Source organism: Coregonus lavaretus (assembly GCF_964263955.1).
Source record: "Coregonus lavaretus genome assembly, contig: HAP1_SCAFFOLD_4593, whole genome shotgun sequence".
NCBI classification, from domain to species: domain Eukaryota; kingdom Metazoa; phylum Chordata; class Actinopteri; order Salmoniformes; family Salmonidae; genus Coregonus; species Coregonus lavaretus.
The window spans coordinates 32,217-47,500 of record NW_028159979.1 but is presented as its reverse complement, the minus strand read 5'-3'; the positions used below and the strand labels follow the sequence as shown (position 1 = coordinate 47,500).

The following is a 15,284-nucleotide window of genomic DNA, read 5'->3' as shown; positions in this document are numbered from 1 at the left end:
ATAGATGCAAGCATACAAAAAGTTACAATCTGAAACAGTAATGTTATCACTTCTCTCTCTCTCTAACCCGCTCTCTCCATCCCTCCCACCCTCTCTCACCTTATCCTCCTCTCTGACCATGTAGCGGGCCACTTTGAAGGAGCTCAGGTATTCGTTCATGTTCTGCATGTCTGTGTCGTCCGTAGCGTCCTGGCTCCGGTCCAGCAGCCTCTCGATGGCCGAGCTGTCGTAGTGGATCACACTGCCCTCATCGTCCCTGTTGTCCCCCGCTGGACACCGTAGGGGAGAGAGGGTGGACATACGTGGTGGTGAGAGGACTTTGGGGGAATAGGAAACGGTGGTGAAACAAAGATGAGGATGTGACTAAAATCATTCTATATACAGATGTATGTAACAACCCCAAAAAAAGCTAGTTTAGTCCCTAACGAACCGCTCATATTACAGAGTTTTTCCAAATCTCTGACATCTAAACATATACCCAAAATAAAAGCAACGAGCTCTCCACCTCCTATCCTCACATATTTCCATCTGAAATCCCTCCATCCTCCTCCTGCTCTCCTCATATCCTCCTCCCATCCCTCACAATCAGTCATCAATCAAATCTACTTCACATCAACAGGTACCACAAAATGCTTGACAATAACTCACATTCGATCTCGTCCTTGAACAGCTCCTCGGTGCCGAACTTGAGGATGTCGTCCAGTTCCTGTTTGGACATGGATCCCGCCTTGGAGCCCAGGCCGGGCCGTACCACCAGGTGGGTCAACATCATCTTCCTTTTGGCCACCTGGGTGATGCGCTCCTCCACACTGGCACGGGTCACGAAGCGATATATCATCACCTTGTTGGCCTGCCCGATGCGGTGGGCGCGACTGAACGCCTGTGGGGGAGGGAGGGTAGAGGGGGAGGGAAGAGGGTGACAGAGAGGGGTAGAGAAGAGAAAAAAAGAAATGATGAAATAAGGGGTAAAAACCATACAAGCTTTTAGAAATATTTTTATTATTTCTTATTGTTGTCACATTGTCGAGAGGGAACCTGCAAGTAAGCATTTCATTGTACATGTGTATCCTGTGCATACGACAAATAAACATGACTTGATTTGATACAAGAATGCTGTCAAGACTTATTTCTATTGATGGACATTATTTCAACATTTCATGTAGATTCATGGCAGATCTGAGTACATTGTGGGCTATAGAATGGCAGACATTCTACCTGGATGTCATTGTGGGGGTTCCAGTCTGAGTCGAAGATGATGACGGTGTCAGCTGTAGCCAGGTTAATACCCAGACCCCCTGCCCTGGTGGACAGCAGGAAACAGAACTGAGGAGCACCAGGAGCTGAGAGAGACAGAGGGAGGGGGGGGAGGGGGGGGGGGGGGGGGGGGGGTTGTATTACACTCACCCAAATCTCACAAGAAACTGAAAAGGCCCCTTTCATCTACAAGCTCGGCTTTTGTTTCTAGAGCCCTTAGACTATGAGTGTCTGCCTCACCATTGAACCTGTCTATGGCCTCCTGTCTGAGCGCTCCTGTGATTCCTCCATCGATCCTCTCGTACTTATAACCCTCAAAGTCCAGGAAGTCCTCCAACAGGTCCAACATCTTAGTCATCTACCAGAGAGAGAGGAGAAAGGGGGAGGAGAGAGAGAGAGAGAACAGAGAAATGGTTACGGAAGTGCTAACAGTGCATGCGTGTGTGTGTGTGTGTGTGTGTGTGTGTGTGTGTGTGTGTGTGTGTGTACCAACCTGTGAGAAGACCAGCACGCGGTGTCCTTGGTCCTTCAGTTTCCTCATCATCTTCTGCAGAAGAGTCAGTTTCCCAGAAGCCTTTGTGAGGTCCGTGCCCTCGTACGCTCCGCTTGCAGTCTTACGGGCTTCCTAATACCACGGTAAAGAGAACACACCATGACCATATATATTGCTAGACTTTTCCCCCTGGACTGTAATAAACTGTAATAGGCTGGATACATTTGTATCTATAATACTCAAACCTACCAGAAGGTGTCACTGTACTGCATTTCAGAGGTGAATTACAGTCTTACAGTGAAAAATGTTGATATTCCTGTAACATAAGTTAATATATAATTATGATGATAGTTACCATGGAGGCGACAGGGAAGAGGTAGGGGTGGTTGGCACACTTCTTCAGGTCCATCATGATGTTGAGTAGAGACACCTGGTTACCTCCTCTAGAGTTCAGAGCCTCAAAGTTCTTTGTCAAAATCAACTTGTAGTATTTCCTGTTATAATACATCAATCGAGAATGACACAGTTAGTGTGTGATTGTTTTTATGATTAACTGGTAAAATACTCCCCCCCTCGCTCTCTTTTTCCATCTCTCCATCTCTCCATCCCTTACTTCTGCATGGGGCTGAGTTCCACTCGTACGATGAGCTCTGTCTTGGCCGGCATGTTCTTGAAGACGTCAGCCTTCAGCCTCCTCAACATGTGGGGCCCCAGCAGGTCATGGAGTTTCTGGATCTGGTCCTCCTTGGAGATGTCTGCAAACTCCTCCAGGAACCCCTCCAGGTTACTACAGAGAGAGGATGGGAGGGGGGAGGGGGGAGGGGGAAAGAAAGGACGTCAGGTGAGTGGGGGACATTTTGGTTGAAAACATGTAGGTAGAAGTAGAGATGTGGGACTGTTTATGTTTGTTTGCGTGTTTATATGAGTGTGTGCATCTATACATACAGCACGTCCAAGTGTGTATCAGTCTATAAGTACATGTTATGTGTGTGTGATTCTATGGGTGAAGATGTGTGTGTGAGGCTGGCCCTACTTGAAGCGGTTGGGAGTGAGGAAGTTGAGCAGGTGGAACAGCTCCTCCAGGTTGTTCTGTAGAGGAGTACCAGTCAGCAGCAGCTTGTGGTCAATCTTATAGTCATTCAGACGTCTGAAGAACTGACCAGGGAGAGGAGAGAAAGCGCAGGCAATAATACATTGATTGATTGATTAATGACATGATTGATTGATTTATGACTTTTCTTGTCTTTCAAGAGGAAATTCTGTAAGGTTATATACAGTACACACACACACATACACACACACACACACACACACACACACACACACACACACACACACACACACACACACACACACACAAACAGTGGCAGCCAACCTTGCTCTGATTGTTCTTGAGGCGGTGAGCCTCGTCCACCACTAGACAGGCCCAGTCTATAGACTTCAGGGAGGTCTGGTCTATCGTCACCAGCTCATAGGAGGTCAACAGGACATGGAACTTTATAGGGGCTTCTCTCTGGAGAAGAGAGAAAGAGAGGGAGGGAGGGAGATCGAGAGGTGTATGGGGGAGAAGAATTGAGATTGTATTGGGAGAGACAGGGAAGGAGGATGGGGGGAAGGAGATGCAGAGATTAGTTGAGGTCGTCATCAAAGGACACATAGGTCAGACCTTTCTCTCATCTCTTTCTATTAGCCTTGTCCTTCCTCCCCTCCCTCCGTCCCCTCCTTCCTCACCCTCAGTTTGAAGGCTTTCTTGCCTCCTCTAGCTACTGTGTCGTCGAAGGTCAGCTCGTTCTCTCTGATGATTGCTCTGCTGTCCTTGTCCCCTGTGTAGGTCACCACGTAGAAGTCTGGGGCCCACATCTCAAACTCTCTCTCCCAGTTAATGATGGTGGAGAGGGGGGCGCTCACCAGGAACGGGCCCCGGGTATGGCCCTTGGTGGGGGGAAGGAAAGAACCATATTTACAACAGTGACTGTGATGCAGAAAGACCCATTGATAATACATAGAATAGAACAGAATGCGTTATTACCCCTCATGAAGGAATTTGCCTTGCACATTAGAATTTACATTTTAGTCATTTAGCAGACAATCTTATCCAGAGAGACTTACAGTAGTGAGTGCATACATTTTCATACCTTTTTCGTACTGGTCCCCCATGGGAATCGAACCCACAACCCTGGCGTTGCAAGCGCCATGCCCTACCAACTGAGCCACATGAGACTAGAAGCCCTGGCAAGGACTAGAAGGGACTAGAAGCACAGGCAATACAAAATACAGGTGTACATAGTACACAGAGTTCCCAACGGTGCCGTCCTACCTCTTTGAAGAGTGAGTAGAGGAAGACGATGGTCTGGATGGTCTTGCCCAGCCCCATCTCGTCTGCCAGGATGGTGTCAGTGCCCTGTGCCCAGCTGAAACGCAGCCAGTTGAGCCCCTCCAGCTGGTACAGGTGCAGAGTGCCCCCCGTCGCCGTCACAAAGTCCGGCTGCTCCTCGTACTTTATCGTAGGCTGGAAGGTAAACACAAGGAAAGTGGAGGAGGGATGGTGATGTAAGGGGAAAAAAAGGAGATAATATAATTGACACACAAGTAAAGAAGGATACTGGAGTTTTGACTTGGAAGTCTTAGTTGATTGGCTACCGGAATGACGACCAATAGATGTGGCTGTTACAGAGTGAATGAGCCAATCAGAACTCACGTCGTTGACAGGTGATCTGTGGGGGTCTTCGCTCTCCTCCATCCTCATGCTCCTCATCCTCCTCGGCATGTCTGGGGCCTCCTTCATCACCTCATCCCTGAATCAATCAATCAACCTATCAATCAACCTATCAAAAATCCAGTGTTCTAGAACCATATACAATAGCCTACAGAGTTGGGCAAACTTGGTTTGAGATTAACTTCCACGGTTGCCATATTGACTCTATAAATACAAAGAGAGTTTGAATGTTTTAGTGTTTGGTGCCAACATGGATGCCAGTTGGCCAGTACAGTAGTCCAGTACCTGTGTGCCCAGTAGTTAGCCCTGTGGATGACAAACTCTGGCATCTCCAGATTGTCTCTCTCCCATGTGCACTGGTCGTAGGTCAGGTCTCTCCACTTGACCAGGTAGTGGTATATCCCCTTCTTGTCCACACTGGGAAAAACACACACATTACGGCCTGAACTGCAGACATACCAATCAATAACCCCCCCCACACACACACACACATACCTGTGGTTGATGATGCGGTGGACCATCATCCATTCAGGCTTGATGCCGTATTTATAGAACTTGTCATCCAGGGCAGCATAGTCTGGATCTTTAAGTCTTCTCTTCTCACTCTTAACACTCTCCTCCTCTCCCCCTGACCCATAGTCCAGACTGGGAGGCTCATCCATATCTGTCTTCCTCTGGTAGTTACGGAACATCACCGAGTGGAAGATCTCCAGCTAGACGGATTGAGGGATGAAAAAGTCGAGAGGAATAGAGAGAATTTGTTCAATGAAAACAAGGAAGGCAAGACAGTAAGGTGGTAGACACACTTGCATGCCAAGCGTCTCCGTTTTTCATATTGTTTCATCAGCCTCTTCTCCAACTGTTTCACTCTCTTTCTCAGCCTCTCCCTCCCTCCCTCTCTCACCTGTAGTTCAGTGATCCAGGTGCAGTGCCAGTAGGACTGTCCGGTCAGCTTGACAAAGAACTCCCTCTCAGCTCTGCCCTTCATGGGGGGCGGCGGGGGAGCATCAGGAGGGGTATCGGGGGCGGGGGGCACGGGTACAGGATCGGGGGGCTCGCCCCATCGCCAGTGGAGGATCCTCTGTACCCTGCCCTTAATGGCAGGACACTGGGGGAAGAAGGCAAAAATGAAAGATAGAATCGAATCAAAGCGTTCCACACAAAGTGGAAACAAACAAACATGACTTACAGTGCAGCGCGGACACAGCCACTCTCCGTTGGGGATCTCAGGCAGGGGCGGGTTGAGGCAGTGGATGTGGTAGGAGGAGGGACAGGTGTCGCAGCATAATAGCTCCCCCCCATCCTTACAGACCCTGCAGAACTCCATGTGCTCATCCTCCTCTTCCTCTAGTCCTACCAGCAAGCCAACCCCAGGTACTTCTGGTACCACAATGTCCTCACTCTCCTCCTCAAACTCCTCAAAGTCCTCATCCTTCGCTTCCCACTGGATCCCCTCTTTCTCCTGCAGGAGAGGAGAAGAGGAGAGGAGAACGAGACCATGGAGAATTAATAGGTGGAGGAGCACTTAAAGGAATAGTGTGTATATGGTGCGAAATGGTAATACATTATTCCATACAATAATATAAATCAATCGTAGACATGAAGACTACCACCCATTTTGAGCAATACAGTAACTCACACAATGGGGGCAGCTCCACTTGCCCTTGGGGGCCTTCTCCAGCTCAGGCTCCAGACAGACCAGGTGGTAGGCCCTGGGACAGGTGTCACACAGAATGATCTCCCCTCCCTGCTGGCACACCTCACAGTAGTCCTGGTGGTCTGTCTCATAGCCATCCCCCTCCACATCACCCTCACCCAGCACTGACAGAGAGAGGGGTGGGGGAGAGGGAGATGAATAATGTGAGGGGAGAGAGAGGGAGAGATGTGGTGGAGAAATAGAGAACATAGAGAGAATATACACATTTAGGGAGAGAAAGATAAGAGGGAGAGAGACGCAAGGTACACTCTTAGAAAAAAGGGTTCCAAAAGTGTTCTTCGGCTGTCCCCATACATAGGAGAACCCTTTTTAGTTCCAGGTCGAACTCTTTTGGGTTCCATGAAGAACCCTCTGTGTAAAGAGCTCTACTTGGAACTCAAAAGGGTTCTACCTGGAACCATAAAGGGTTCTTCAAAGGGTTCTCCTATAGGGACAGACGAAGAACCCTTTAAGGTTCTAGATAGCACCTTTTTTTCTAAGAGTGTAGTGAGGGAACGAGATGTGGCAGAGAGAGAGAGACCCGGGAGAGAGAGGACGAGAGAAAGAGAGAGAGAGCTAGAGAAGAGGGAGAAAGAGAAAGAGGGAGAGATTGAGAGACACCAGATTAGAATAGAGAGTTTACTTTTTCTAAGGAACAGTTTGTTTACTTTTCTTCTTCTTCTTGGCGGGCCGTCCTCTCTTGTTCTTCTTGACGCGGGGCGAGCTGTCGGAGCGGACCGAGGAGCTGTGGACACTGGAGTCCTCCTGCTCCGAATCCTCCTCCTCATCAACATCATCACCACTCTGAGAGGAAGTGGGGGAGGGAGGGAGAGAGAGAGAGCGAGAGAGAGAAACACAGTCAGATCTCTCGACGCTCACATACCTGCATGCTCCCACAGACAGTAGCCTCCACAGCACATCTATAAACCCATATACAGTACATAGCATAGTTAAACTCACAGAGCTGCTCTTCTTCCTCTTGTTGCCTAGCACCCCCAGTTTGATGCGTATGGGAGCCATCTTCTTGGCCTTTGCTGCTGCTGCCGCGGCCACCGCCTTCTTCCTTTCAGCCAGAACACGAGGACTCTTACTGCGACTCTTCTTATATCCAGGGCCTGACAAACAGGGTGAGGATGGGGGTAAATGGTTCCAATTCAAACCCTGCTACTGTACACATACTATTACAACAGACGCCTCCACCCTCCTCATCTTCTGACCTTTAATATTTCAGATAGATTGTAACTTCCATCAATGTAATTGTCTGCATCACTTCCAATCCCCCAAATGTTTTTTTCTCTCGCAAATATATATATATACATACATATATACATATACATACACACATATATACAGTGGGGAAAAAAAGTATTTAGTCAGCCACCAATTGTGCAAGTTCTCCCACTTAAAAAGATGAGAGAGGCCTGTAATTTTCATCATAGGTACACGTCAACCATGACAGACAAATTTAGATTTTTTTTTCCAGAAAATCACATTGTAGGATTTTTTATGAATTTATTTGCAAATTATGGTGGAAAATAAGTATTTGGTTACCTACAAACAAGCAAGATTTCTGGCTCTCACAGACCTGTAACTTCTTCTTTAAGAGGCTCCTCTGTCCTCCACTCGTTACCTGTATTAATGGCACCTGTTTGAACTTGTTATCAGTATAAAAGACACCTGTCCACAACCTCAAACAGTCACACTCCAAACTCCACTATGGCCAAGACCAAAGAGCTGTCAAAGGACACCAGAAACATAATTATAGACCTGCACCAGGCTGGGAAGACTGAATCTGCAATAGGTAAGCAGCTTGGTTTGAAGAAATCAACTGTGGGAGCAATTATTAGGAAATGGAAGACATACAAGACCACTGATAATCTCCCTCGATCTGGGGCTCCACACAAGATCTCACCCCGTGGGGTCAAAATGATCACAAGAACGGTGAGCAAAAATCCCAGAACCACACGGGGGGACCTAGTGAATGACCTGCAGAGAGCTGGGACCAAAGTAAAAAAGCCTACCATCAGTAACACACTACGCCGCCAGGGACTCAAATCCTGCAGTGCCAGACGTGTCCCCCTGCTTAAGCCAGTACATGTCCAGGCCCGTCTGAAGTTTGCTAGAGTGCATTTGGATGATCCAGAAGAGGATTGGGAGAATGTCATATGGTCAGATGAAACCAAAATATAACTTTTTGGTAAAAACTCAACTCGTCGTGTTTGGAGGACAAAGAATGCTGAGTTGCATCCAAAGAACACCATACCTACTGTGAAGCATGGGGGTGGAAACAGCATGCTTTGGGGCTGTTTTTCTGCAAAGGGACCAGGACGACTGATCCGTGTAAAGGAAAGAATGAATGGGGCCATGTATCGTGAGATTTTGAGTGAAAACCTCCTTCCATCAGCAAGGGCATTGAAGATGAAGCGTGGCTGGGTCTTTCAGCATGACAATGATCCCAAACACACCGCCCGGGCAACGAAGGAGTGGCTTCGTAAGAAGCATTTCAAGGTCCTGGAGTGGCCTAGCCAGTCTCCAGATCTCAACCCCATAGAAAATCTTTGGAGGGAGTTGAAAGTCCGTGTTGCCCAGCGACAGCCCCAAAACATCACTGCTCTAGAGGAGATCTGCATGGAGGAATGGGCCAAAATACCAGCAACAGTGTGTGTAAACCTTGTGAAGACTTACAGAAAACGTTTGACCTGTGTCATTGCCAACAAAGGGTATATAACAAAGTATTGAGAAACTTTTGTTATTGACCAAATACTTATTTTTCACCATAATTTGCAAATAAATTCATAAAAAATCCTACAATGTGATTTTCTGGATTTTTTTCTTCTCATTTTGTCTGTCATAGTTGACGTGTACCTATGATGAAAATTACAGGCCTCTCTCATCTTTTTAAGTGGGAGAACTTGCACAATTGGTGGCTGACTAAATACTTTTTTTCCCCACTGTACATATATATACACACATACACATATACACATACATACACACACACACACACACACATATATATACATACATACATACATACATATATACATACATCCATACACACACACACATATCCTTTTTAAAATTATATTTCCCTTCATTACTTTCCAACCCCACCACCCCTTCCCCAATTGGAGTAAACTAGTGAACAACAACGCTTTGGCCTCTACTTCCAGCCCATACATACTATATACATTTTATGGACACAGTCAAATTCTACAATAATTCTATTTTGTTTGTTTTTACTCCTGAACCTCCGATCATTTTCATGATGTCCATCCGGTTTGCTTCTATATGCCATATTTTTCTAACTGTGCTCTTTCACAAAAGCTCTCAACCTATAACCTATATACTTATTATGGACACAGTATGCTTTACATTAGTTATCTTGTTGTTATTAGTTGTTGTTATTAGTCCCATCCTTCAGCTCCATTCAACACCTCCCATCTATCTCTTAACACCATCCATATTGGATTTCTATTTGCCATATATTTTTCAACTGTACTGTGATGTTTTACAAAAGTTCTGAACCTTTCTATTCTCATTGTTTCTACAGATCGTAAATTGAAAATAAACATTTTTGCTAAAAGTATTATTATATTATTGATCGATTGACTATGACTTTTCAGATCACCCAGTAGTGCTATCTGCAGCGTTAGCTCCAGGTAAATATTGCAATCCTTTAGCCATTCCTGGACCTGTGTCCAAAAACAAGCTACAAATGGACAGTACCAAAACAAATGATCTAATGATTCTCTTCGCAGGCAAAATCTTCTGACCTTTGCCTTCTTTGGTCTTGGCCTTGCGGAGAGGGAGCGGCGGGGGTGGTGGCTGGGGGGCCGGCCGGGGGGTTTGGGGCTGCTTCCTGGGCGGAGGGGGCTCCGGGGATGGGGTTGCCGCGGAGACCTGCTCGGCGACGGCAATGGCGGCGGCTGCGGCTGCAGCTGCCACGGCTGCAGCACCAGAGCCCTTGAAGGGGTTGTTGGAGCTGAACTCCCTCCACTTGACCCCCAGGATAGTCATCATCTTAGACATGGGGATCTTAGGGTTCTTCTTGGCGATCATGGGCCTGCGAGGGGGAGGAGGAAGATGAGGAAGAGGAGGAGGAGGGGGAGAGGGGGAAGCTAAATGAGTATGTTATGAATCTAATCTCAATCAATAACTCAGTAAATTGTCCCCTTTGACTGAGAACAAGACACAATAAGCTACATGTTTCTAGGCTAAACATTCTGCCACCGGCCCTGTCTGATTTCAAGTTAAATAGATTAATCTGCGTCACATCATCACAGTACCTCATGGACTGGCTGAAGGCTTTGTAGTTGGTGAGTGTGCGGTAGTCGTCTTCAGTGAAGGTATGATCCACATCCTCCAGACCCCAGTCTTTAGCCAGCTGGGCCGACGTCTTCTGTTCTATTGGCTGGTGGAAAGAAACAACCAATCAGAGAGCTAGACTAGAGCCATCAGAGTGAGGCCAAGTAGAAGCAAAACAATGACAACACTTTTTTGTTGTGTCCTTACCTTTGTTGTCTCCTCTTGCGTGCTGTCCCCGTTGTCTTTTTTCATCTTTTGGTTTTTTTTCTCCTTCTTCTCCTTGTGTTTCTTCTTCTTCTTTTTCTCACCAACGAAGTCGCTGGCTGCACTGTCGGAGTTCTCGCCATAGTCTCTCTCTCTCTCCGAGTCTCTCTCTACATCACTGTCCTGAGAGGGGAGAGGAGAAGAGAAGGGGAGAGAGGGAAAGTGAGAGAAAATAAAAGAGAGGTCGAGGGAGAGGATGCAAAATCAATACGTAATGCCACAGCTATTTAGACAAATGACTTCAATCAAGCAATGAAAATAGAATGAAGTGTCATCAGAATGTATGGCGATAGATGGCGTGATATTGTAATGTCCGAGAAGCTTACAATCTTTGTCCGTTTTTTAGCTTTGGAGAGTTTTCCTTCTTTCTCTTTCTCCTTCTCCCTCTTCTTTGTCTCCTTCTTCTTCTTTGGCCCTCGTTTCTTCCTCGCTAGACTGTCCCTGTCCGATGCCTCCCCTTCTTCCTCTATGGCGGGGTTGAAGAGAGGAGATGGGGATGAATGGAAAGAGAGCGAGTTGTGACTAAATCATATTGACTATAATCCTCTTTGAAGGCTTTGAATCATCTATCTAATCTCTCCTGAACACAATTAAGCACAACAAAAGCATCTCACCAGCCCGCTGTGATGTGTGCATTGACACCATGTGTGTCATATGGGAGGGACTATAGTGTCTTAACATGTCTTTCTACCTTGACTGAATTCTGACAAACACTCAATTAGTCCCAGTCAGTGTGTTTGACAGCTGCTTGGTATCAGTTCAATGAAAAGCAAAGCCATAACTGGCATTATTATTATTACTATTACATTATATGTCAATGAGTGTTGTATAAAACACAATAATAGTATTCATGGTGGTATTTGAAAACTGAGGCTGAGTCATTAAAGTAAGGCATATAAAAAATGTACATCCATTGCAATATATTTGTCCTGCGATCAAAAATTGGGAAAATAGAAACCAATCAAACATGGCATAGCTTTATTTAGAAGACAACATCACTGAACGTTTCGAGGATCAGTTAGCCAGTATTCAAGGGCTTCCCAAATGAGTCTTTCAACACTTTATTCAAGTTTTTCACTGGGCAAAGAGAGAGACAGCAGCCTCTTTGAGCGTGAGAGAGAGATAAGCCTATGTATTGTCAGGAAGGTGGAGAAAAGGGGGAAAAACATCACCAAGAACTATCGCTTGCGGCCACCATGCACTTGGTATAAATTAGTTAGTTTTTATTGTCTGTCTTTGTTGGGCACCTAGAGTAGGGTTACAACACGCAGCGCGCGCACAAACAAGGTCTCCGCATATGTCTGCTGCAGAGTGCAGCCAGAGGCGGCAGCAGCACGCACGCGGAGCTCGGTGATTCTGAGGCCGCAAGCCAGTCTGTCTATATCTGATGAACTGAAACAGAGACGAAGAGGCGAAGCGAGAGGGATAACTGGGCCCAAAATCTGGCTTCTCCAGCAGGTGGCAGTTTTTCGTTTTTTTTCGCTGTCCAAGCAAGAGGTTTTTGTATGGAGATCAATGAGTGTCGAATTTGGTTAATCTTCTTTTATATAAAGGCTTATTTGTTACGTGTGGCTTATTTGATCGAATATACGTTTCGTAATGCTTAGGTTGCTACTAGTGTACTGATATAAGTAGGACACGTGACATCCCGGCAACTTTGAGAAAAAAAACACTTTATATCGGAGTTGTGCCGCTTGTTCACACGCGTATCTGCCCTCTCATTGGATAAAATGGTCCCATCTGATCTTGGCTCCTCCCGACTGCCTTCCATTTTTTTGACATGTATTTTTATTGTTAGAGCGGCGACTTGAGTATCTAGTTAATATAATGGATAATCTGTGACTGAAACGACTCCCTACCCTAGGCTACTTCCCGTTAATTCCCAAACCTGGGTCCAGACCACAAGAGCAACAACCGCTGGCGGAGGTCGCTGGGGGGTTAAGGGCCACGGCGGGAAGCGTACTAATTGATTCGCGCGCTTGTCTGTCTCGAGACAAGCAACACAGGCTACAAATTCAGTGATGCTAAAAGGGCCCTTGTTGAATATCCCAAAATCATGATATGCAATAGCCTATCGAATGCCACTATTGAATAGGCTACATGCAAATGCATTTAATTTAATTAGGCTAATTCGAATTAACTGTAAAATAATGCAAACATGTTATTTGGTGTGCAGGAACCAGGTAGGCCTGATCATAGTCCCTTAAAAATATAATTATTTGGAGAGAAAAAAGCTGTCTGTTGATAGTGTTTTGCACATTACATTGTTGTGGGCAAGTCCTTTCTTTTATGTGGCTTTACCATATATTTATTATGTTTATTACAGGCCTACTTGTTAAATATTTGTTCGTCTGCTATGACAACGAAAAGAGAGGGAAAACAAAGGCCCTCTAGGCGACACATAACGGTTCTATTCAGAACTTGAGTAGAGTGTCAGTGTCCTATCATTAACCGTCCCTGTCAGTGTGGAGACAGTCAGTGGGTAGGGTCAAGTTTATTTACACGCTGTCATACCAGCACTCACTCCATCATCCGGTTTTAATGCTTACGCCTCCGCAACACATCACATCACTATTCTAAAGATCACTATCAGAAAGCGTATTGCTGGGGAGTCCATGTTTTCTAACAGTGATGTCGTGAGCTTTACCCTTCACGTCGACCTATTCATATTGAGATATTATTTATATTTATGAATGTGGCACCATTCTACGGATGAAAAGAAAGTCGAGGAGGATGAACTTTGTTAATTGTAGGCAATATATATGGGATAAAACGAAAAGGGCGGTCTCAAGTTGGTTTCGAAGTTGGAATCCTCAACTCTTTCTATTTCAAAGCTGCGCTCTCCTCTGGAGCAACGGGCGCGCAACTAATGATATTGTAGCAACAGATAACTATTGAGATGAGCGGCACAATGTGTCCTGGCTTACTTTTTTCACAATTTGGAGTATGTGTTTCTATTTTGTGTGCGCGCTCCCGAGTCTTTCGCCAGTGTCTGTCTCCTGTAGCCTACTATAGCCTACCTGGCGCGGCTAGTGTTGCAGTTTCTCGAGGCGCCGCCGGCGAGTTTATGTCGCTTGCGTTCTCGTCTAGATCTCCGTCGTCCTCTTCTTCATCAAAATCTCCTCCCTTGGAATTAACCAACATGCCCTTGTCTTCCTCACAGGACCGGAGAGGAGAGGACATTATATTCCTGTCATCGGCTCCGTCCTCGAAATCAGAAATCCTCCGGAATTATGATATTTATTTCATATTCAAATCGACACCAGAAAAAAGTGGGGGGCGTTTTGGAATATTTTACACTACAACGCAAGGAAACAAAGATGGCCGCCCTTATATTTATTTTTTAACAACCCCCCCCAATAAGAAAAATCCCCTTACATAAAAAATGGCTGACTATATTATTGCAGAACGCCACCCCCCCACCCCTCCTCCTCTCTCTCTCTCTCTCTCTCTCTCTCTCTCTCTCTCTCTCTCCCCCACCCCTCCTCCCTTCTCCCTCTCTCTGCCTGTCTCTCCCTTTCTCAGCGCACCCCTCCCTCCTCAAATAACATTCACATTGTTACAAGAAAGGGTGAATGACTGCTTGTATAAATTGTTACTTGTTTGTGTCGTCGTCGTCGTTGTCCCCCCCCCCCCCCCCCAAGATCAGACACGAAGGCAGACTTGCCTGGTAACTGTGCCTCAAGATCAATCACACGAAACAACGCTCCCTTTCTACACTGCAGAACACTACACAAATCTATCAAATATTCTTAAAGGCCCCCACCGTAGTATAAAATTATACGTGTGTGTGAGAGAGAGAGCGAGTCGGGGAGGGAGCTTGAAAGCGTGTGTGTGTGTGTGTGTGGGAGAGGGGGGTTGGAAAAATCTGCCGCAGCCATGCCCAGACTTTACATCAGATTGGATTGCTTAAAAATTAACCACTTGTGGTAGGGATAAAAACAATGCAATATGCAGACCATCATTTTTTCAACTGGAATTTATTTCGGATTAAAATATAAATCGAATAAATTATTTTCAAGACGGTGAACACAGAGAAATGAAAGATGACACATTTTATACGCATCTTACACTGTTTCACTACAGTCACCCTGATCTGAGTGACAGTAAGGCAATGGGAACCTCTAGTAGTCAGATTGCCTGGTCTCCCCTTCAGGCAGCTCAGTTTTGACAAAGGGGTCTACGATCAGACATACAGTCCCTTCTGAAAGTATTCACACCCCTTGACTTATTCCACATTTTGTTGTGTTACATTCTGAATTTAAAATTGATTAAATTTAGATTTTGCGTCACTGGCCTACACAATACCCCATAATGTCAAATGTTTTTAGACATTTTACAAATTAATTAAAAATGAAAAGCTGAAATGTCTTGAGTCAATAAGTATTCAACCCTTTTGTTCTGGCAAGCCTAAATAAGTGAATGAGTCAAAATTTGCTTAACAAGTCACATAATAAGATGGACTCACTCTGTGTACAATAATAGTGTTTAACATGATTTTTGAATGACTACCTCATCTCTGTACTCCACACATACAATTATCTGTAAAGACC

General features: G+C 45.7%; 1 protein-coding gene across 1 annotated transcript in view; it reads right to left on the bottom strand.

The window, feature by feature from the left end:
* LOC311122294 (chromodomain-helicase-DNA-binding protein 3-like) overlaps positions 1-14,044 on the bottom strand; it is a gene marked incomplete at its 3' end in the record, with an annotated part of 14,855 nt that extends 811 nt beyond the window's left edge. Inside the window, exons 1-24 of the mRNA XM_084196679.1 lie at positions 13,752-14,044; positions 11,058-11,197; positions 10,675-10,854; positions 10,449-10,573; positions 9,936-10,225; positions 7,120-7,274; positions 6,828-6,963; positions 6,103-6,284; positions 5,653-5,925; positions 5,368-5,571; positions 4,959-5,176; positions 4,749-4,880; positions 4,446-4,542; positions 4,065-4,256; positions 3,479-3,679; positions 3,123-3,260; positions 2,781-2,902; positions 2,361-2,534; positions 2,103-2,241; positions 1,748-1,879; positions 1,495-1,612; positions 1,216-1,340; positions 649-880; positions 100-269 (exon numbers count right to left, since the gene is read on the bottom strand). Coding sequence (XP_084052805.1) covers positions 100-269; positions 649-880; positions 1,216-1,340; positions 1,495-1,612; positions 1,748-1,879; positions 2,103-2,241; positions 2,361-2,534; positions 2,781-2,902; positions 3,123-3,260; positions 3,479-3,679; positions 4,065-4,256; positions 4,446-4,542; positions 4,749-4,880; positions 4,959-5,176; positions 5,368-5,571; positions 5,653-5,925; positions 6,103-6,284; positions 6,828-6,963; positions 7,120-7,274; positions 9,936-10,225; positions 10,449-10,573; positions 10,675-10,854; positions 11,058-11,197; positions 13,752-13,914 — 4,038 coding nt within the window. The remainder of the gene's footprint in view (positions 1-99; positions 270-648; positions 881-1,215; positions 1,341-1,494; positions 1,613-1,747; positions 1,880-2,102; positions 2,242-2,360; positions 2,535-2,780; positions 2,903-3,122; positions 3,261-3,478; positions 3,680-4,064; positions 4,257-4,445; positions 4,543-4,748; positions 4,881-4,958; positions 5,177-5,367; positions 5,572-5,652; positions 5,926-6,102; positions 6,285-6,827; positions 6,964-7,119; positions 7,275-9,935; positions 10,226-10,448; positions 10,574-10,674; positions 10,855-11,057; positions 11,198-13,751) is intronic.
* Between the last annotated feature and the right edge of the window lie 1,240 nt (positions 14,045-15,284).